This window comes from Euprymna scolopes, chromosome 2, assembly GCF_053919585.1.
Source record: "Euprymna scolopes isolate OS-2025 chromosome 2, ASM5391958v1, whole genome shotgun sequence".
In the NCBI taxonomy this organism is placed as follows: domain Eukaryota; kingdom Metazoa; phylum Mollusca; class Cephalopoda; order Sepiida; family Sepiolidae; genus Euprymna; species Euprymna scolopes.
In genome coordinates, this window is record NC_136483.1 from 186833937 (window position 1) to 186858791 (window position 24855).

The following is a 24855-nucleotide window of genomic DNA, read 5'->3' on the forward strand; positions in this document are numbered from 1 at the left end:
ATCTTTATTTGTGAAATGATTAGTAAGATAAATAAAACATTGCACGGCGAAATATATAAACAATTTCGCTATATTCCAACGTCCAAGTTTACCAATCATTTTTCTCTCAAATAAAAAAAATATCAGTACATTTTACAGATGTTTCATTCACGGGAAACAATCAATATTTGTATGTCAATGTTGGATATTTCTTCTGTGGACTCATATCTAAAATTGACGAAGAACCAAAATAACTTAGGTCAACCCGTATCCAGTAAGCGGCTATTTTGTTTAGATAGGTGTCGACATGAGTTTTTTTTTTTTTTTTTTTTTTTTGTTCTTGACATCCTTAGGCCAAAATTAAAGTCGATTTTTTGTTTTCATGTTGCTTCCCGTTAAACTTTCAGATATTTAAGTGCTAACGTTGCCGGATTAAAGTGATTCAAATATTGAATATTTAGCAGAAATAACCATTGTTACATGGAAGGTCTGTCCCCTTATCATGTAAGTAAGAAGACATACTAGATAAATGAGACTGATATTAGGATAAGGTTAGAATCGAAACCTGTAGGCAAGTGTTAAAGATAATGGAAAATGGAATGTTAGAAATTAAGTCTATTGTTAATTCTATTAGAAATAATTAAATATTGTTTATGTCGGAAAAAGAGTCGAGTGTCCATTCTTTTAGAAATCTGAATATTAAATATGTCAGTTAAAAGAATGGACAATGAAAATTAAAAAGATATTGTTTAAAAATAGGTTAGATATTAGAATTGAGGATTCTTTTGTTTGCCAAAAGTGTGTTTGGACAAACATATGTAAAGCCACGTGAAAATTAGTCACGTTTGAAAACACACTTCTGACGTCATAAACAAAGGACATTTCTCAATATAGGAATCTGTGGGTTCGGAGTTAGAAGTCAGTCAAGAGTTTATGAGGATGAGATAATCAGAGCAGATCACACAGGGTGATAGAGTTGGAGGCAAATGGTAGAAGAGTAAACCATGTAGTCGAAAAGGCTGGAATTTCTGACGTCATCGATTTGTCAATTGAAGAAGAATAAAGAACCAAATATGTTTGTAACTGTTTGTCTCGTCATTCCTTACAACAAAAAGGTAAATGTGTTTTATCATCATCTTGTAACGAACTCTTGTGTAACCCCTTCCAAGATTATGTGTTTTCTCCTCTGTGTTAAGAACTTTCATCAAATCTCCCTAATATGAAACCTCCAAGAAGCATCACAGGCTGTATAAATGTCTACTCATTATCATCGTTATTCATGTAATATGTACCCTGTTATACATGTCCCGTTATGTCCCCTATATGAGCCCCCACTACACAACACCATATGATTTCCTAACAAAATCATACACAGATCATAAACATCTTTAGAACGTAAAATACGCATCTGTACAGGGATATGCAATTCCTGAGAATTTAAACTCAATAAAGATTCTCCGGATTCATACCCTGTGGACACAATCCTAACTTGGATTGATATATGTACACATAAGAAATAATAGATGACGATTCAAAGTTAAATAAAACATTACTAAATCATCAAATAAAAAACTTTTTAGATCAACACATTTCTAAGCCTAATGCTTCTCATCAGAGAGGGGAAAATAGGTTTACATATACAAAATAAAACTGGCAAAAGGATATTAGCCTAGAAATGGAATAAATATATACTGTATGTATAAAGATATACGATAGTTAGATAGAAGCAGAAAAAAAACAGTAAAGAATGTAAACAAAATAAAATAGATGGATAAATATATTAATAATAGGTAAGATATAGATATACACACACACACACACACACACACATATATATATATATATACATAAATTATGAGGTTACGAAAGAATAAAATAATAGTAATAATATAACAATATATAAATGAAATTAAATAAGAGTAGTGATGAAGATACCGTAAAGATATACAATAAAATGTAAAAAGTAAAACAAATATACAACAAAGTAGCAGTAAATTAATAATTGCCTAGTAAAAAAATAATTATATATATATATATATATATATATATATATATATATATATAATCCATAATCCACAGACTGTTTCGCTGTATCACAGCTCTTCAGTGCGGCTAGATTAACGCTTATCTAAAGCCACAAATCGAGCCTGCAATAACGCATAGTCGACGAAGATATTTAAAATTTGCCTCTCGTTATACCGGTGGTTTCCTTGTCAGAAACATGGCTGTTCACAGGTAACTTATCAAGAGCCTTGAAATTATGAATTCATATCGAGTGCCAAACACGGTCCTAACTTCAGAGTTACTCGAAGAAAAATACTTCGGAAATATTTTTATAATTAGTTTAAACACTGTTTTTGTTTTTTTGCTTTTTTTTTTTACCAGAAGAAACTGTAATTTCAACAGTAATTGAAAGTCATCGATGAAATGATATTTTTGATAAGGAAGTCATAGCTATAACTATATTCAAAATGGAAACTATATATATATATATATATATATATATATATACAAAGAGAGAAAGAGAGAATGAAACTCATAGTTATGATTATATTCAAAATGAATAAATATATATATATATATATATATATATATATCAAATGAAAAATGACGCGATTATTGCATCTATAGTTATTGCCATATAAATCTATCTGCGTACATATTTAGTACATGTGCGAATTGCTCGATGTGCTTGAGTGAATTTACTTCAAAAGATCCAGGTGTGTTCTATGAAACGATTCATCATAATTCCCGCTCACCTGTTCTGCGTCAAATTATCAATAATGAAGGAAACGCAAAGGTGCCTTTCAGCAGATTAAAAGACAAAAAGAACGGGCTGTCTGAAGATACTAGTTTCCTGACTTAAAATTCACCAAACATTGATGTTATTTTTTTTTCTTTTCCTTTTGCCAAACTCAACCATGTTCTGCAAAGTCAAATCAAAAACAATTTTCTGCTACAAAACAACCAAACCAAACACCATAAATAAATATTTGAAGGCATAAACAATTTGAAGCACACTACCTTTTTTTTTTAATTACTGGGTTTGACATAAAATAACTCGAAAAAAGGTGGATATGCCGTAAAACAACTCTTTTTCTTTGCCACTCACTTTCTCTCTTACTCCATGTTTTTCCATTTGTACCTCTCTCTCTCTCTCTCTCTCTCTCTCTCTCTCTCTCTCTCTCTCTCTCTCTCTCTCTCTCTCTCCTGTCCCCTATTTTGGCATATGAAAAATTTAAAGCATAAAACCTTTTTCCAAAATTACTGGATTCGAAATTAAATAACTCAAAAAGGGTCGATATGCCGTAAAACAAAACAACCAAACGCTCAATTAAACTAAACTTCCAAATATGAAATCAGTTTCTGTGTCTAACTGACAGAATAATCGATTTTAAACTTCGCTAAATTTTTCTTTCTCTCTGAAAGAAGCCAAGAATTTTAATAAGCCCAACCCGATTCAAAAGAATAAAAACCTTTGTGTTTGGTTTCATTAAGAAAATTAGATTCTACATTTTTTTTTAATTTTACACTCTTTATTTATTCCAAACAAGGCATATTGCTACTTGAAACGTAAGGTGCTACTATTTGAAACCATGCCTAAGAGGGGACAGTAGGGAGTTGGGCAGCAAGATATTTGCTCAAGTTATATTCTTCTGCGGTTTAATATAGTCAGGGAAGCAGGAAACAGGAAAGGAATTCCAAAGTCTAGCAGTTTGATGGAAAAAAATACTATTAGAGTAGTAGGCTTTCCGGCATTGATGGACCTTACTAGTGAAAGGGTGGAATTTTGGTGCATGTTAGTCGAAGGGGGGGGTAAATATGCCGTGGGAGCACAAGTGCAATGAGTTCATCAAAGCAAATTCCATTAAAATATTTGTAAAACAGGGATAGAAATGCAACATTGATCGATGGAACAGATGTTGGAGCTTGGCTCACAGTGTGGGACCTATTAGAGTTGAGACTCTTTTTGGGGCCTTGTCTAAATACTCCATGCATGGACGAATTGTGGTTTTGTAAAGATACAGGATGCTCTCTGGTGTGAGTAATTTTATAGTACGGTAGAGAGAGATCTTACCTTCTTTGCAGCAGCAAATCCTCAATGTATTTGTTCTAATTCATGCTGCCTGTGAATATTTGGTCGAGTAGTTTGAAAGATGGGCTTTCAGGTAGAGTATTATTTGTCATGGAAATCGGTGGTTGAGAATGTTTTTATTTTTTTGTAGTTGTTAAGGGAAAAGGGGCTTAGTCTTAGCAAATTAAGAAACTTAAATATATGTGATTTATTTTAAGAAAAAAAAAGAGGCAAAGCACATCGTTGCTTCGTTTCTAAATTAAAGATGTTTCGAAAAGTGAGGCTATATGTTTCATCCGACGAGGTGTTTAGTTATTTATAACTAACTGACTGAAACATTTTCATGATCGTATGGCGACATTAAAAATGTGTGTGTGTGTATTTATATATATTACAATAAATACATAATAATTGAAGATTTGATATTAGTTTACATCAAAAAACAATCTGTTTATATATATATATATATATATATTATATATATATATATATATTATATATATGTATATATTGTGTATATATATATTATATATGTATATATTGTATACATATATATATTATATGTATATATTATATATTATATATATATATATATTATATATGTATATATTATATATATATATTATATATGTATATATTATATATATTATATATTATATATATATTATATATGTATATATCATATATATAATATATATATATTATATATATGTTATATATGTATATATTATATATATAATATATATATTATATATATGTTATATATGTATATATTATATATATATATTATATATGTATATATAATATGTATATATTATATGTATATATAATATATATATGTATATATAATATATATATGTATATATAATATATATATGTATATATATGACATATATATAATATATATAATATATATTATATATATATAATATATATTATATATATTATATATATAATATACATATTATATAATATATATATTATATAATATATATTATTATATAATATATATTATATACTATATATTATAATATATATATATTATACAATATATATTATTATATAATATATATTATATAATATATATTATAGAATATATATTATATAATATATATTATTATATAATATATATTATGCACTATATATTATATAATATATCTTATATAATATATATCTTATATAATATATATTATTATATATATTATATAATATATATATTATATAATATATATATATTATATATAATCTGTATATAATATATACATTATATATATAATATAGATATAATATATATATATATATATATATATATATATATATATATATATATATATATATATATTACTAGCAAAAGTACCCGTTGTTGACTGGGTACAAAAACAGCCTTCATAAAATGGACTCTGATTTATGAAAGTATGATAGGTTATGAAAAGGAAGGGTTTTAAAGAGATAGCTTCGAATTCGGGGGCATCAAAACCAAAGGAAAATATAATGAAAGTAAAAATAAAATAGATAAACCCCATAATTTATTATACCAGACCTGTTCACACTGAAACACTTATCACAATATTCTGTGGACCTATATTAAAAACCTTGTTAAACTTTGTGATATATTTCCATTCTAGGTGCGAAAGAACACCCCATAATTTTATTATACCATATTTCTTCAAACTGAAACATAATTATCAAAGTACACTTACGCAGATAGATATGAAAAGTCTTTATTAAAGTTTGTGCCTACTTCCATTCTATGGAAGCCAGGCGCGAACGCAGACCCTACAATTTTATTATGCCATCCCTATTTAAGTTAAAACATACCTATCAAAGTATTCTTATCTACATCTATATCAAAAGCACTTCTAAACGTTATTTTTAAATTTTTTATTTCCATACTTGTGGACCAGGCGCGAACGCAGACCCCACAATTTTAATGAACCACCGTTCTGCCAGATCAAACATACCCATTCCTGTGTCCCGATACATCTTTTATCATTATATGTAATCAGTTTTTTTTAAATAGTCAACCATATTGGAGCCTATTCGTGACCAGATACACACACACACACACAACTTTTTATTATAGATATATACAATATACTAGACTACCCGTGACCCAGTGGGTCAGTATGTTATATTAGCTATGGAATTCATGTATGAGCATGACACTTATGACGTGAAGAAAATAGTATTTTTTGACATAACAGAAACATTTCTATTAAAGTATATTAAAATGAAAAATCACCGACGAATCACTCAAACATAAAAAAAATCCTCCCTATTCGTGTAAAGTTACCTAACTCAAACCGGTGTTCCTCGTATATTCCTCTGTGAACGTATCCGCAGCGGTGTTAAGTGGTCGCGGGCGGAGTATGAATCGAATAGAGAGAAAAGATTTTAAAACTTCCATTGATTCTAACCGGCAGTGAACTCTCACCGAAAAAAAATATAGAAATGTACGAATATCAAGGAACTGTAAGGGTACTAGGCGTATAGCACACCTCAGATCGTGTGCTGAAGTGTGGGGACATTACATCTGAATGTAATGTCGTGATTTTTAATCCTATTAAGGTTAAACTCACACGGGAAAAGAAGATAGAGAAGAGATAATATATATAATATATATATATATTAATATATATATGTAATATATATAATATATATAATATATATAGTATACAATATATATTATATATAATATATTATATAATACTTAAAGAAATAAAAGGTAAGATTGTCAATATCTTGAAATATAGACTTTTGATCATTACTTGTTATATGCTCTGTAGTTACATCGAGCTTCATAAATTAAAGGATTGAGATAAATAAAAGCTGAAATATAATTGACTAAACATATTTCCTCATAAACATATATATATATATATATATATTTTTATAAAGTAATAGGGTTCGTGTGTTTCTGTCTGTGTGTACAGCTCTCCATCATCAACGAAATATAAAGGAGGTAAGAGGGTAGATCTCTCCTGGTAGAGAAACATTAGAACCCATTTTAGGATGTTTCTGTTATAGGAGACATAAGAATCTTGGCCTAATTTCTTTATATACTAGTCTACAAACCACCCCCATATCGAATGACTTATGCTCATTTGCATATCACATTATATTAAATCTCTTTAACTAATTACCTCGACCTTATTACATATTGGAAATATTCTAATCATTTCAACTGTACTATTTACAAAATCTATTTAACATTCAATTATTTAATATATTTTCATTTAATTTTATATTCGATTTATTTTACTTTACGTATATTATCAAAACAATTCATTGGCGAGCAAAGCTTTATGTTTTGGGATTGTATTGAAAATGTAATGGAAATTTCAATTTCGTTCCGTTTTAATCTTTTATATTTTACTTGCCAATATAATTGAAAGAATACAATTCAACTATCGTAATTTTATATAAATAAACAAAAACAAATATTTTAAAATAAAACTTTATTAAAAAATAAATAATTTTATTTTTAAATGAAAAAAATCAATTTAGTAAAATAATTGTATTAAACACCCCCAGCCTTGTCAGCAAACCTGTAAACCTATAAAAGTTAACATTTCGAATGTAAACAGTGATTTTTCGGTTTTGTTAGCGCTTGCCGCAATTAAACACAATTAAAACGGAACTAACTTTATTTCCATTCTATTTTTTAAACAACCCCCAAAACATAACGCTCTCTTCCAGTTATAGCCAAATTTTTTTTTAATTAAATAAAACAGGTCAAAATAAACAGATAAGCGCATTTTCTTTTACATTTTTCTTACAACCATTGTCATTTATCCAACTGCAGGATATCGTTACTTTTGTGTGGTTGTTTTGAAAATGGCACGGAGATTATAATTTCGTTCCAATTTAATCTTTCTGGTCGAGCCTATTTCGAAAGCCTGTTTATCATAGATTTGAACTACAAATAATTTATTACATTTTGATTATTACTATCTTAAGACTTATAGCTTATATTTATTTCATTTTTCTATTTATATATTGAATTAGTTATTTCCAGTCTTATTTAAACTTAGTGCTTTCTTTAAACCGGATGAACCTTTTATAAAAATATGAGTTTAACGTAAAGAACACGAACAAGGTTTTATTCAACTGAATTTCTTCCAGTTTACTAACAAAATATATAAATTTAAAAGAGATATAAATAATAAAATAAAAAGGTTATGTAATTTAAAAGAAATACACGTACTCACAAAAGCAGAACTTTTTTTTACACATTTTTTTCTTTAAAACCATAACAATGAGACTAACAATTACCTAGATCTTAGTAATTATTTGTTTTAATAGAACTGTTTTAATTGTACTGTTTACTTAGTTAACCTAAGTTGGTATTACATTTATTTTACATTTACTTTTTTTTTTAATTATTACTTTTAGACTGTGACGTTTACACCCGGAAGTAATGAGTCACACGTAGGTCGCTTTTATTCATTCCTTTTGGTCAAGATCAAAGTGTAGTATCTGTTCTTCAGATGCTGCACTTCATTTTCTTGTTCTCTTTCGGTGGAGGAGAAATCCTTCACGACTGAGACAATTTTTATTTTTGTACCTTTTCTCCACGTTAAAAAACGACCCTGGTGTCTAACTCTGTCCCGTGGGGAGGCATAGTAAATAGGTACAATATAATTGTTTATAATTGTACTATTCAGAAATATTATTTATAGTTCGTCCATTTCAGTTAGTATACATTTCCTTTACGCTTAATTAATTTACAATCATTAATATCGTTAAACAATTCCGTTTAAAACCGAAATTATGCCACCCAAACGAAATAGAAACGAAAGTAAGGAAGAAAGAATGGAAAGATTGGAAGCTAATAGACTAAGAGTTGCTGCAATTCGCTCCAATGAAAACAATTCAGATAGAGAAAGACGTCTAGAACTTAACAGGATACGTCAAAGAGAAAGGAGAGCAAGACTGTCAGATTTGGAAAGAGAAACCCAACGTGAAGCTGACAGAACTAGACATGCTGTAAGGCGGTTAAATTCATCACAAGATGAAATTCAAGAAAGGCAAAGATATGCACTGGAAAGAGAAGCAATATTACGATCGAATGAATTATATGAGGTAAGTAGACGTACACAAGGTCAGTTGAGAGTGGCTCAACGACATCAGAATGAATCGGAAACCCAACGAAGCTTTCGCCTATACCAAGGGCAACAACGAGAGGCTGCATGGAGAGAGAGTATGACTTTGCCCCAGCAATTGACAGAAAACGAGGCAGCTAGACAACGAATGACTGCTTTGAGACACCATGAAATAGAACACTGCAATAGAAAAGGATTGCTCTACAACAAAAATGACTCTCTCACTACAGCTGATATAGGAAAAATGGACAAAGTATGTCAACATTGCTCAGCTGTAAAATTTAAAGGAGAAACCCCTGGTTGTTGTTGTTCTTCTGGCAAAGTTGTGCTTGATAGCTTTCCGCCACTGCCTCAGTTGCTTCAAGATTTGCTCTCCGGCAATGGTCCCATCTCTAAAGATTTTCTGCAAAATCTACGCAGTTATAACAATTGTTTTGCAATGACATCATTTGGTCACAAAATTGCGGCAGTACATGGGTGGAATCCTTCTTTTAGAATTCGAGGCCAGGTTTGCCACCAAATTGGGAGTCTTTTACCACCTGAAGATGAAACAGCAAAGTTTATTCAAGTCTACTTCTTGGATAGTCTGGAAGAGGAACTACATAATCGGGGACGTGACAGTAGACTCAATAGAGACATTCTCCAAAGTCTGACTGAATTTTTACATGAAAACAACAGCTTTATTTGTCAGCTGAAAACAACAAAGGAGAGGATTGAAGAAGAACACTTGGTAGAACATAAAGTTGTCATAAGGGAAGACCGAAGGCCGCAAGAAGAGCATCCACGGCGATTCAATGCTCCAACAACAACGTATGAGATTGGAATATTAATGGAGAATGAACCAACAGCTAACCGGGATATTGTCTTGCGTTTTAGAAATGATACATTAAAATGGATCTCCGAACTACATCCCCTCTACGATACTTTAATGTACCCGTTAATGTACCCCTATGGTTCTCCATCTTACAACATCTACATGAAGGCATCCAATGGGCGAAAAGTTACCCAACAGCAATTTTATTCGTACCATTTAATGACTCGGCCTGGAAACTATTTTCTCTGGTACCGAAGGCTATTTCAACAATGGCTGGTGGATGTGTACTGCAAGATTGAAACAGAACGTTTACAGTTCCTGAGGCGTGAGCAACAGACCCTGAGAGCTGACAATTATAGCAACTTGAGAGATTCAATTCTTAGGGAGGATGGGAATCCAGAACAGTTTGGTCAACGAGTTGTACTTCCGGCAACTTATACAGGAGGCCCTCGATACATGTTTGAGCGTCAAAGTGATGCCATGGCATATGTTCGGCGAATGGGCCGAGCCGACCTCTTCATCATGTTCACAACAAATCCAAAGTGGACAGAAATTACAGAAAATTGTCTTCAAGGGCAAGACCCTCAGGATCGTCCAGATATTGTTGCCAGGGTTTTCAGGCAGAAGCTAAAAAAGTTACTTGAATTTATTAAAAAGGGAGGATTTGGCAGGTTGAGGGCTTTCCTGTACAGTATTGAATATCAAAAAAGAGGACTTCCGCATGCACACATCCTCACCTGGCAGGCCCCAGAGGACAAACTTCTACCAGAAAAAATGGATCTCTGCATATCTGCAGAGATCCCTGACAAAGAGGAAGATCCTGATCTTCATGCTAAAGTGATGGCACATATGGTGCATGGACCTTGTGGACCATTTAATCCAAATTGTCCATGTATGATTGACAACAAATGTTCCAAAAAATACCCAAAAGAATTTCTTCAGTGTACCAAGCAAGGCCAAGACTCTTACCCCAAGTACAGGCGAAGAAAACCAGAAGATGGAGGCCAGACTGGTACAATAAGGATGAAGAGAAATGGTCGGTATGTTAATCAAGAAATAACAAACCAGTGGATTGTTCCGTACAACAAGGTCCTCCTTCAGCAGTTCAACGCTCACATTAACGTAGAAATTTGCAGCTCGATCCAAAGCATCAAATATGTCCTCAAATACGTGAATAAAGGATGTGATCAAGCAGTGTTTGAACTACAAAGAACTGATGGAGCAGCTAACCAACAAGGCCAAGTACAAAGTCACATTGTGGATGAGATCCAGCAGTTCCAGAATGCAAGGTATGTCGGCAGTTCAGAGGCAGCCTGGAGGATATTGGAACATCCCATCCATGAACATTTCCCCCCAATTGTACAACTTTCTGTTCATCTTGAAAATGGGCAGCGTGTCATGTTCTCAGCTGATACTGCTCTGGAACGAGCCCAAGGTCCACCGCCTGCCACAACTTTGACAGCATTTTTTCAACTCTGCCATGAGGATGACTTTGCAAGGGGTCTCAAATACGTAGAAGTCCCTGAGTTTTACACTTGGAACAAATCGACAAAGAAATGGATGAGAAGAATGCGTGGGGTACAAGTTGAAGGTACTGAAAATGATGATGTATGGAAGGCACCATGCATTGGGAGAATCTACACGATTAGTCCAAAAGCAGGGGAGTGTTATTTCTTACGCCTGTTGCTCAATGAGGTTGCTGGTCCAACTTCATTTCAAAATTTGCGAGCATACAATGGTCAGGTGTTTGAAACATACAGAGCAGCGTGCCTTGCTCGAGGCCTTCTAGAAAATGACCATCACTTGCATCAAGCAGTAGGAGAGGCAAGTGCCACTCAATCACCTTCAAATTTGCGAAGCCTATTTGTGATAATTTTAACAGCCTGTGAGCCAAGAAATCCTCTTGAGATCTGGATGGCTTTTCGTGATGTAATATCTGAAGACATTCTTCACAGATACAGGCAAGAAGTTAACAATCCAGAAGCAGATTTTAATGAGGACATCTACAATAAAACTCTTTGTCTAATTGAAGAAAAAGTTCTCCTTATGTGCGGTCAACCATTGGCAAGCTATGGATTACCTGCACCAATGCAAGGGAGAGATGAAAGACTCGCGAGAGAGTATCAACGTGAAGTTACTTATAATCTTGAAGAACTTCCCTACAAGCAGAAAATATGCAAGAAAAACTGACCGATTCTCAAAGAGAAGTTTACAATTCATTCATGGCAATGTTGGAAGCACAAGGTGAAATGAACAAAAACATGATGTTTCTTGATGCTCCAGGTGGTACGGGCAAGACTTTTGTAATCAATTTGATCCTTGCAAAGATTAGATCCATGAGAAAGATAGTGCTTGCAACAGCATTCAGTGGCATTGCTGCTACTCTACTACAAGGTGGCCACACTCTTCACAGCACTTTTAAAGTACCCTTGGATACTCATCGAATGGATCAGCCAGTTTGCAAAATTACTGGTAACTCAGCCTTGGCAAATGTAATTAGAGACACCTCTGCAATCATTGTAGACGAAGCCCCAATGACGCACAAGAGTGCTTATGAAGCAATTGACCGAACACTGCAAGACATCACAGGAAACAAGAATCCCATGGGTGGCATTCCAACCTTATTTTGCGGTGATTTCCGTCAAATCCTCCCAGTGGTTAAAAATGGCACAAGGGCTAACATTGTCAATGCAAGTTTGAAACAATCCTATCTCTGGAGGCACGTTATAGTGAAGAGACTGACTACTAATATGAGAGCCTATATCTCTGATAACACAGCTGCAGCAGACTTCTCAAAATTGCTTCTCCAAATCGGTAATGGTCAGTTTCCTATCACTTCTTCACCTGACACAATTAAGATTCCAACTGCGCTTGGTAAATGTGTCGGTAATCAGAAGCAACTGAAAGACAAAGTGTACCCAGACCTGCAAAACAATGGAAAATCACCGGATTGGCTTGCTGAGAGGGCTATTATTTCGCCATTAAACAGCAATGTGAATCATTTGAACAATTCAATAATGGATGAATTTCCAGGAGACACAAAGCAATACAAGTCAGTTGATTCAGCTACTAATGAATATGAAGCTGTTCACTACCCTGTGGAGTTTTTAAACTCTTTGGAGATATCTGGAATGCCTCCACACATTTTAAATCTCAAAATTGGATCGCCAATCATGATTCTTCGATCCTTGGAACCGCCAAAAATAACAAACGGAACCAGATGTGTTATCACCAGATTGCACACCAATGTACTTGAGGCCACCATTTCCTGTGGTCCCTACAAAGGCGAAACCGTTCTACTGCCAAGGATCCCCTTAGTTCCATCGGACTCAGTACTTCCATTTAAATTCCGGAGACTCCAATTTCCTGTGAAGGTGTGTTTTGCAATGAGCATAAACAAAAGTCAAGGTCAGACATTTAACACCATTGGCGTAGACTTGACATCAGACTGCTTCAGTCACGGTATGTTCTACGTCTCCATCAGCCGGACAGGAAGTTCAGAAAAACTCTACATTCTGGCTCCAAATCAAAGCAGCAGAAATGTAGTTTACCCTGAGGCTCTTTAGTGAAAAGTTCGAGAAATGGATATGAGGAAAAACTGACATGATCTGATTGTGGTAAGTTTTTAGTATTGAATGTGCAAGATAAAATTTAAGCAAGAGTTGAAAATGACTTCAATGAAAAATTTACTATGTAACATCAAGTAACCTTCCTTTTTGATGAAAATGTTTTGTGAAGTTCCTGATTGAATTTCAGTCACTACAAGAGGTAGTTAAAATGTTAATCACCTTATGCAATCGTTGCTCTTACAACATCAACTTACTGGAAAGGTGCCCACAGATTTTGGTACCCGAGTGCGCAACAAAGCTCCGTGCGAAGCACGGGTATCTTTGCTAGTATATATATATATATACACTAGCAGGCCGCCTGGTGTTGCCCGGTCGTAAAATATGCATAAATAATATATATTAATTCATGCAGATTTCTTATTTATTATTGTAGAGCCAATTCTCTATTGATTATTATCCAGTATATAGTCATGATTTCAAAGATTATTTTAAAAAAAGATTTGACTACCATCTTCTAGAATCGAACCAGAACGTTTACCTTCTGAGCTATCGATGGATGAATATGAAAAGCTAAAAATTAAGCGAGCTTGAGTTATGAATGTTTAATTTTGTGCATGTGCAAAAGTAACAGCAGAAATAATGCTTTATTCGATTTACCTTGCAAAACGTTTTTGTGTTTAATTTTTATCCTTAGCAGCATTTTTTTTGTCTGCTAGAAACCAAATCTAAAATGTGCTACGGGTTCAAGTACTATATATATAAAATTTCAAGTCTGTAAACCAAATAAGTAATTAACACTCGTTTTTCAAATGAATATGCAATTTGTTAATTTTCATGTAGTCGCTCGCATATCCATGACTGAGTATATAAAGAAGTTCGCTTTAATAATTTTTAAATAGAAAAAGTAGGCTTTAATATGAATGTCAGAGCGAGAAAAAAGAACTAAATTTCGTAGGTATATAGTTATATGTATATAAGTGTGTGTGTGTGTGTGTGTGTGTGTGTGTGTGTGTGTGTGTGTGTACGCATGCGAGGATCGTTCCAAAAATAAGGCGTCCTATTATTAACCCAAAAACTAAAACGTGGAAGAGCTACAAAGATCGGAAGCTGGGAGTGATGCCATCAAAACGAGCGGCCTTTTGTACTCTAGAATTTATTTTGCTACATAGCCACTATCACTCTCAATGCATCTCTTTGGATGTATTTGTCATAAAAGTCCAGTGTGTGCTTTTCACTTACATCTCTGTCCCCTCTCTGAAATCGACGAACACATCTCCTGCCTCGGCTTTGTAAACGTTTAACAGGTGCCGGTGAATGTTGATTGGTTCCAATTTTTCTGCATGGAATAATTCAATGACACATCTCTGCTTCTAACACACCTCAATGACAGGAGTTGCTTTCTTTAAGTCTCACGCTGTCAATATCGTCAACAGAGAGATGAGACTTTCCGATCATGAATGCATAAGTTCAGTCATCACAACAATGCAATTTGCAATCCTCTCTGATCCATTTGGCTAGAAATAAAATATAGGAGGTATTACTTTTGGAACAACCCTCCCCCCCCCACACACATACACGTTTGAAAAGTCATGCTTGCATGTCTGAGTACACTTAGGAATTGTACGGAAACAAATTGCTTATTTGTTCTGACTGAAACCCATTAGAATTTACCTGTCTCTTAAATTACATTTGTATCATCGAAAATTCCCATATGCCTCGACCCAATCAATCTTTCTGACGCTATTGGATTGTAGTTCATTCAGATGCAACATTATCATGAAAGAACAATGGATTGCCTTTTCATATTTCAATTACGTTCATGATTGCTACTTCTTTTTCGTCTGCGTGGTATTCATCTTCATCTTCTTCTTCTTGCCATTCTTTCTTTTTCTTCATCTTTTTTTCTTTGTCATCGTCTTTTTATTCATCGTTATTTTCTTCTTCTTTATCGTCGGTGTCGTCATCGTTTTCTTTATCGTCATCGTCATCTTTGTCTTCTTTGTCGTCTACTGCTTTGTTGTTATTGTCATCTTCTTCGTCTTCTCTATCGTCATCATCTTCTTCGTCGTCAGCATCTTCTTCGTCGTCAGCATTCTCTTCGTCGTTATCGTTATCGTCTTCTTCATCGTCATCATCATCGTCTTCTTCGTCGTCGTTGTCATCTTCATCATCATCTTCATCGTTGTCATCTTCTTCATCGTCGTTGTCATCATCATCATCGTCATCGTCTACTTTGTCGGCGTTGTCATCATCATCGTTATCATCTTCATCATCTACTTCGTCTTTTCATCTTCTTTTTCATCTTTTCTGTTGTTGTCTTCTTCGTCGCCATCGTCGTCAATATCTTCTTTGTCTTTTTCTTCGTCGTCGTCTTATTCTTTTCCATCATCTTCTTCTTCGTCTTTATCTACTTTGCATTCTATTTCTTCTTCTTCTTCTTCTTCTTCTTCTTCCTCGTATTCTTCTTCGTCTTCTTTTTCTTCTTCTATCGGTCGGTATTTCCTTTAATATCCTATCGGGTTCCCACCTCGTTTGCTTTTAAAGATATCATTGAACATGACATAATGCATCTAAAAAGCAACAGAACTCTTTTCACACACAATATTATTTTGATTATTCAGTTTCTCATACCTTGACGGTTGTCATCACAATGTTTTGCCTGATGTATCAGGTGCTACCAGAACACAAATTCTGAAAGTATCGGCTTTCGAACTTAAATGTTATTGTTTTCGCATTTTCTCGTTGTAAAACTCAATCATATTATGCAACGACAAAAAAAAAAGCAACAATTATTCTATACAAAACAACAAAAGAAACACCATTAATAAATATTTGAATATACAAACAACATGGGACATACATTTTTTCGGTATTAAAAAGGTTAATATTTTTTAAAACAAAACAACCAAACCAAACATTATGAATAAATTTTTGAAGATATAAAGAATTTTAAGCATAAAACCTCTTATTTAATTACTGAATTCAGTCGTATTTGTCAAACTCGGGAATCTGGACAACATTTTGAACAAAACTCTTTATTTAATCCACAGGTGTAAGATGCTTTCGTTTCGTCAGCCATGACTAGGTAGAAACTTCAGTAATTCATAATTGTATCCTTAGTATCGTCTGCACTCAATGCTTTTATTTGAAATTGAAATGAATAAACTGGAGGAGGGAAGTGGAGGAAGTAGTGGCAGAGTAAAATAAGGCAATTGGATTACAATCTTAGCCTTTTGGTTAAGATAAAAGTGTAGTGTCTGTTCTAACATTACATTTCATTTATTTTTTCTCGACCAGTGAAGAAAAATGTTTGTAGATAATGCCAATTTTTCCCCCACAATTTAGTGTGCTACCTTTGTGAACACTGGATTTTCCATACATTTGGAACCGAGCTTGTGTCTACCTCTGCCCTCGTGGGGTTACAAATAAATACGAACAATAGGGACAAACTCCCAATACTTTGAATATCCGACATTTTTAGTTTTAGTTTTCCCAGCTCAAAGAGACCTCGTTTTTGTTCGCAAATATGGTTGGATTGCAGAAAAGATGCAAATTTTATTAACGATATGATGGGTGGAATTTTAGAAGAGAGGGTCAACTAAAAAATATTTGTTTGTAGATTTGTTTAAAGGAGGAAGAAAAGAAAAAAACTTTTATACAAAGGAAAGAAAATTTTTTTAAATTCTGATAGAATACAATGAAGCTAAACATGTTAATTATAAATTTAATTATAAAGTTCTGAATTATAAACCTAATTATAAAGTTATGAATTATAAACCTAATTATGAAGTTATGAATTATAAACCTTATTATAAAGTTATGAATTATAAACCTAATTATAAAGTTATGAATTATAAACCTAATTATAAAGTTATGAATTATAAACCTAATTATAAAGTTATGAATTATAAATCTAATTATAAAGTTATGAATTATAAACCTTATTATAAAGTTATGAATTATAAACCTTATTATAAAGTTATGAATGATAAACCTAATTATAGTTATGAATTATAAACCTTATTATAAAGTTATGAATTATAAACTTTATTATAAAGTTATGAATTATAAACCTTATTATAAAGTTATGAATTATAAACCTTATTATAAAGTTATGAATTATAAACCTTGTTATAAAGTTATAAATTATAAACCTTGTTATAAAGTTATGAATTATAAACTTTGTTATAAAGTTATGAATTATAAACCTTATTATAAAGTTATGAAGTTGTTGGGGTGGAACCCCTACAGATTCTGACAATGCAGCATTCCTGGCGTCACTTTCAGTTATCAAATTCTGCTTTTTTTTCTTTCTTTTTTTTTTACAAGGTGGTCACAAGGCCCGGAAGCCACTCGGGGATAAGGGTTATTGTGTGTACAGTGCGTTAGTGTTGAGATTTGATAAAGTGTCTTACTTAAGGGGGCGGTTCATCAGGAATTTGTTTATGCTGGACTTGAAGACATCCAGGTTGTAGTCAGGTGGGAAACAAGCAGACGGAACAGAGTTCAATGGGCGTGCACTTCTGGTTTTGGCACAGATAAAGAGTGGGAAGATTTTTGACAGTGGTTTCAGCTAGACGGGTGCTTTTCGTGAAAGATTGGCGATGGAGGGACCAGGGATTGGAGCTCAGACGAGCACTTGCCATGGAAGTAACGATAAAGCAGACAGGCTCGCAACGTCTCTTCTATGGGAGAAAGGTTGCAGGAAAGAGGAAAGGGCATCCCCACTAAGCCACGAAGCCTTTTTTGTACTCTTTCAAGGCAGGATAGGCTGTTTTAACAGCTCCTGCCCAGATGTGGCAACAGTACTCCATCCTTGGACGTACTTGGCTTTTATAAAGATAGAAAATTGCACCAGCAGTGAGATATCTTCTGGAGCGGTAGAAGGGTTCTACCATTTTTCCAGCGACCTTGGCAATAGGCTTGATGTACGTGTTCCATTTCAGGTCAGGAGTAAAGGTCAAGCCCAGAAGCTTATCAAAACATGGAGCTTCCCCTAGTCGAAAGCCATCCATTTTTATTGATGCAGTCTGAACCCAAGACTCAGAGAGAGACAGCCGTAATTTTACTTTGTCCTTCAGTTTAGTGGAGTTCCCACTCAACTAACATCGTTTCTGTATTTGCACGGAAACCGAGAAAGCTAACATGCTTGCTGTCAATTTGCCTCAAACTCTACTTTGGACCCAGCAAACCACCCTCTCCCTGATTTTCCTTTGTGGATAGAAACCACAATAGATGATCTGAAAATCACTTCTCAAGTACATAATATAATAAAAAAAACATCGACTCCTCAAAATCATGTAGACCTGATCTCATCCCGGCTGTACTATTAAAAAATGCTCTGCTGAGGTTGCTCCAGTTCTCCTCAAACTCTTCAATAAATGCTTTAACGAATCATGCTTTCCTGACTGTTGGAAAACTGCCTCTGTGGTACCAGTTTACAAGAATTCTGGTGAAAGAACGAACCCATTAAATTATCGTCCCATTAGCCTCCTCCTTTTCGTCAAAATATTTTAGTCCATAATTAATCAAGCTCTAGTCCACCACCTTGCAGTTGCTAAACTTCTGTTCAACACTCAATATAGATTTAGGCAAGCCCGTTCTACTGCAGATATTCTAACTGTAATCGCTGACCGTTTATACCAAGCACTGGATAAGGCAGAGGAGGGGAGGGCAGTAGACCTAGATATATCTAAGGCTTTTGACAGGGTATGGCACGATGGTCTTCTTAGGAAAACCATATCCTATGGTATTGCTGGACAAATACTTAACATAATTAAATCCTTGTAAAGTAAGAGAAGAATCCAGGTTGTACTCGATGGTCGTACGTCTAAACAATATGATATAAATGCGGGTGTACGATTCTTGGGCCTTTATTATTCTTGATATTAATAAATGATCTTTCTGATAAAAATGCCTCTGAGATGAGTATATTTGTTGAGGACACCATGACAATACATAACATAACATGACAATACATAACAATACATGACATAACAAGCACGAAGGGAAAACAAATGAACACATATCCAAGGCAATGGCGGAAACCCTATAGGAAGATCTCCAATCTGTAGTGGAATGTAATAATGCTATATTATTTATTTCACTGCTTCCGAATCTTCTCGTTATTCTTTCCAACATTTACATCATAACATAATTATAAACCTTATCATAAAGTTATGAATTATATAAAGTTAATTATAAAGTTATACAGACCAAGATAATGAATGGATCATATTGAATAATACAAATAGGCATAAGAAATAATTCTCGATGAATAATAGATCACAGATTTGAATATTAACGATGGAAAAGTAATTAAAAAGAGAGAGGAGGGGGAGAATGAAAGTGAAAGACTTCATAGATAGAATTCAAAATAGACTTCGTAGCCTCGTAGATGTCCTTTTCTCTTCCCTGCAACCTCTATCTCACAGAAGAGATGTTGCGAGTTTGTCTCTGACGTATCGTTATTTTTATGGAAAGTGTTCGACTGAGCTTCAGTCTATGGTCCCCCCTCGCCAAACTTTCACAAGAAACCCTGGTCTAGCTGAAAACACTATCAATAATTCCCCCCACTCTTTATCTGTGCCTAAACCTAAACGTATATTCCATGAACAAAGCTTTTTTCTTAGAACTGCACGCCTGTGGAATTGTCTTCCATTTTCCTTCTTTCCGGCTGACTAAAATATGGTTTTCTTCAAGTCTGACGTAAATAAGTTCTTGATGAGCCGTTCCATATAAGTTAACAAATTTACCGAATTTTCATTACTAATGATTACTATATTGTCCAATTTCTACTGTACACTCTTTAACCCTTATCCCCGAGTGGCCTCTTGGCCTTGATAATGTGGTGATGCCTGTGTAAAAAAAAAGAAAGATATATACACATGCATAAGTTAATAATTTTGGTTTAAATATTTCAGAAAATCCTTATATTTTAGTATATAGTTATAAAAAATATTTTTATATAATTTTTAATATTACAGATCTTTTATATTGTTTGGGATTATTCGAAGTACTGTTCTCATCCTGAGTGTTATTCTCACAACGTTTCGGCCGATGTAATTTCTAACCTTCTTCGGGTATATCTTGTATAAGTCGGGAATTTTTTTTGTCGAATTCAGGAATCTGCACAAAATTTTAAACAAAACAATTTATTTAATCAACAGGGGTAGTATGTTCTCGTTGCGTCAGCCATAATAGAGCAGAAGTCTTAAGTAATTTGAAATTGTAGTCATTGTATTACTCGCAATGAGGATTGAACCTTCAATAACAGTGTTACTTACAATTATATTTATCTAGTACTTTATTCGTTACGCTATGGGTCCTTGCAGACAATTCTAGTAATTAATTTTGGAATCCTTAAACCTATTCTTGTTTGTAGATGTACAATTTTACTACTTAGCATTGCATATTACATACATGCGTACAAGTTCGATTTGAACAAAATACAGCTGAAGAAGGTCGGGGGTTATATCATTCTAGGTCATCACATATTACAACGAGGTTTTGGAGGTGATTGTCACCTAACACATGCGCTTATTCTCCTCGTTTTACTCTGTCTATAATTTTCACTCCGGATGAAAACAATAGTTCGAATAATTCAAACTATCGATCCTCATCTCAAAAATTCAGAAACGTAATTACAAATATTTAATCTATTATTCTTGGTACGTTGACTTTTTATTGAATACGCTTTTTTTTTCTTTTTCTTTACTTTTACTTTGTTTTCTAGTTTTTTCCTTGTTCTCGACGAGGACCATCTTATCATCCTGGAGGGTGGGGTGAGGAGGTTTTCATCGGTGAGTGCGGATATGGCTGGTAAGCCCAATCAGCACTTGAAAAGTTCTGCTGCAATGGGGACAGATGTCGAGGACTTCAATGCATGTTCTTCCTGTCTTGCTTGCGCTTCTCTGCAGCATCTCTCCTGTCGCTTTCATATGAGCCGGCACCGCCGAGAACAGTGGCCGACCACTTGGTTCTATCTGAAGCTGTCTGCTCCCATGACGACGGATCAACGGATCAGTGATGCCTTTAAAGTGTCTTCAAATCGTCTTCTCTGGCTAGGGATTTTTTCCTGACCCCCCCCCCAAAAAAAAAAATCAACAGAAATTAGACCATTCCAGTAATGATACGGTCCCTGTTGATTTTGTATTTGGAGTTTAGTTCTGTGCAGTTCTAGGGTGTCCACTCTCACAGTCTCAGGCTTTTCTCGTTGGGAAGGGGTTAGTTTTCGCTTGAGGCGCCCTTACTGGAGAATGCCTACGTGGTTGCCCAGGCGTTTTCTTTTTTGTTTTTTTGCAAGTCAGAGTGCGTCTTCTCTGTGGCGCTGACTACTCAATCCTACTTTCCGACCCTAGTGTCTAAGTTCTTTAAGTGGACGAGAACTCAAAACAAAGAAGTTGTTTTCCCTAGCCACCATAGGAACGTTTGCCGTGCAGAAGCTCACCAAACAGAAGCTTCTTGGGCAGTTTGTAGTCTGGAATGCGTTCGTCTTGTACTTTCTTTACTTGTTTTGTCCTTATTTTTTCTAGATCGCATGATTGGATAAACAACTCGATAAAGAATTCCAAAAAAGAAGACAAAAAAGCGATTAACTTTTAAACTGATTAACTTTTTACTCATTTTTTTTTTCAAATATTAGGTTGTCTTCAAAGTGCGTAAACACTTGCGGAAAATTGAATTTTGATGCTATTTTTAATTTTTCTTTGCGTTCATATTGTTACAATGATCATCTTTCTATTCCAGATGGCAATTGATAAAATTAAATTGCGAGTTTTGTTTTGTTACTGCTGGAAGCGAAGTCTTTCAACCAGGAAAGCTGCAGAAGAGATTTGTGCTGCCTAAGGTGAAGAAATTTGGAAGAAATCATGCATTTTGAGTTAGTTCCGAATGGTCGTGTGATCGGTGCCGGACTTGACTGTAAACAACTGGAATGGATCTATGAAAATTTGAAGCAAAAGTAACCGGTTTTGATCAACCGAAGTGCGCTTGGTGCAGCAGGACAATGCCAAACCACACACCGCCAGGAAGACCAAAAACAAGTTTGAAGAGCTGGACGGCGTTGAGGTTCTGCCACATTCAGCCTACAGTCCTGACTGCGCTCCATCACATTACAGCTTTTTTCGCTCAATGCAACACTTGTTGAAGGGCTGCTGATTCGACTCATTTGATGAAGTTGTGGAAGTGTATCAAGAATTCTTGCATTCGAAGTTAAATAGTACTTTGACCAGATCCGAAAGCTTGCAGGTCGATGGCAGAAAGTCTTAAAAAAATTATAGTCTTTATTTTGAGGATTAATTTTTGTTTTGTTTATTTTGTTTTGCTTTTTGTTATTACTTGGCGAGTAAAATTTCATTTTCTTTCAAGTATTTACGAACTTTTGGGACAACCTAATAACGCAAGTGCAAAATATATTCCGTTTCAACGTTATCTTTCCTATGTTTGGCCGTTTTTCAAAAAAATTCAATCTTTATTTCCTGGAGACGTTCGTTGATCTGATCGAAACTAGCCGATCTCACGTTTGATTTTGATTTATTCCAGTGTTTAATTGTTTGCTTTTTGTTTGTTCGGCTTTTTTTGTTTGTTTGTTTGTTTGTTTGTTTGTTTGTTTGTTTGTTTTTTTCAAAATTTTCCTGCTTTTTTTTTACCCCAAAATGTACTGCGTTTTTTTTTGTTTTTTTTTTTTTCTGTAAAAAATAAATTTTTGTGTTCTTTCCAGATTTGACTGCGGCAAAGGCATGGCCATTATCCGAAGCGTGGGTCGTATCCAAATTGGTCACTGGAACAGCATTTTCATTCAACGTCAACTACGCCAAGGATATGTACGCTTGAATTCTGAAAGTGTTGTCGAAGGAAAAATTGATGTAAGTATGACAGTAATAAACATTTTTCATATTCGGTTTCGATGTTAGGAATAAATGTTTTTGTTTTTTTGTGTGTGTTTTTTTTTTTTGCCATCAAAATGTTTTTGTTTTTGTTTTTCTTGTTTGCTTTTTTGGGGGGTTTTTTGCCATCAAAATGAAAATGAATATAGATTAATGGCATGTTACGCCCATGCCTTACCCTCTCGTTTATTTTTCTTTTCTTCTATTTTTCCCATCTGTTTAATGAGAAAATCACATGATCTGAAGACCGTAAGATTAGAAATGGCCAATCACCATGCGTTTACGTTCGCCTATCTATACTATAAATTTGTTGTTTTTGTTGGGTTTTTTTTTGGGGGGGGGGGGTATCTGAGTTAATATTCATATTAAAACCCCTTTTTTCTATTGATTTAAAAAGAAAATACAACTGTGTTATATATGGGTCGTGGAATTGCATTCATCTGCAAAAAGATCTAGCTAATTTGCATATTCTTTTAAACGTTCGTTTTAATTAATTCCCTATTAGATTTTTCGGTTTTCTTATGGGATGATCATCTTTAGTTAACTATTACGTGTAATCATATTCATGCAGATATTCTACATGATTTATACTTGAGTAATATTTGCGTAAAAAGGTCACAGTAAACACAAAACTATTTCTATATATATATTTATGTATGCGTATATATATTTGTTTTAAAAAATTGCCAATCAAACTCTTCTGTCAGTTTTTGGTCTACAGGCGTGAAACTTAATATGTAGGGTATTCGAACTCGTGTGAAACTTTATATTTGGGCTTTAGCCGGGGAAAATCGATGGAAATGTGAGAACATTAAAAAAATGGAATTTGCCGGGTAAAGGTCGAACGACGTCATTACGAATATACATGCATAACGTAATAGCTATTGGTTCATGTTTTAAATTTTAGCCCTGCAGCAAACTTGTTTTCATAGCTCAGGCATTAACGTAAAAGGAAAAGTAAATCGTAAGCTAAACGTTTTCATTTTGATTCTCGGTGGTGTAGCACGAGTCATTTTTTTTTAACTTTAAAAACCATTATTATATATTTTTTAACTTTAAAAATCATTACTATATATTTTTTAACTTTAAAAACCATTATTATATATTTTTTAAATTTAAAAACCATTACTATATATTTTTTAACTTTAAAAATCATTACTATATATCTTTTAACTTTAAGAATCATTACTATATATTTTTTAACTTTAAGAATCATTACTATATATTTTTTAACTTTAAAAATCATTACTATATATTTTTTAACTTTAAAAATCATTATTATATATTTTTTAACTTTAAAAATCATTACTATATATTTTTAACTTTAAAAATCATTACTATATATTTTTTAACTTTAAAAATCATTACTATATATTTTTAACTTTAAAAATCATTACTATATATTTTTTAACTTTAAGAATCATTA

At 33.6% G+C, this 24855-nt stretch overlaps 1 protein-coding gene and 1 non-coding gene across 3 annotated transcripts in view; both read left to right on the plus strand.

The window, feature by feature from the left end:
- Positions 1-24855, plus strand: part of LOC145299527 (pikachurin-like) — a 748579-nt gene that overhangs the window by 642941 nt on the left and 80783 nt on the right. For both annotated transcript variants that reach the window (XM_080144411.1, XM_080144412.1), the window contains exon 5: positions 23264-23408. In XM_080144411.1, the coding sequence (XP_080000537.1) occupies positions 23264-23408 (145 nt within the window). The remainder of the gene's footprint in view (positions 1-23263; positions 23409-24855) is intronic.
- Positions 16759-16950, plus strand: LOC145243498 (U2 spliceosomal RNA). The gene has a single exon (XR_013862893.1). It is a non-coding gene; the product is annotated as a U2 spliceosomal RNA (small nuclear RNA).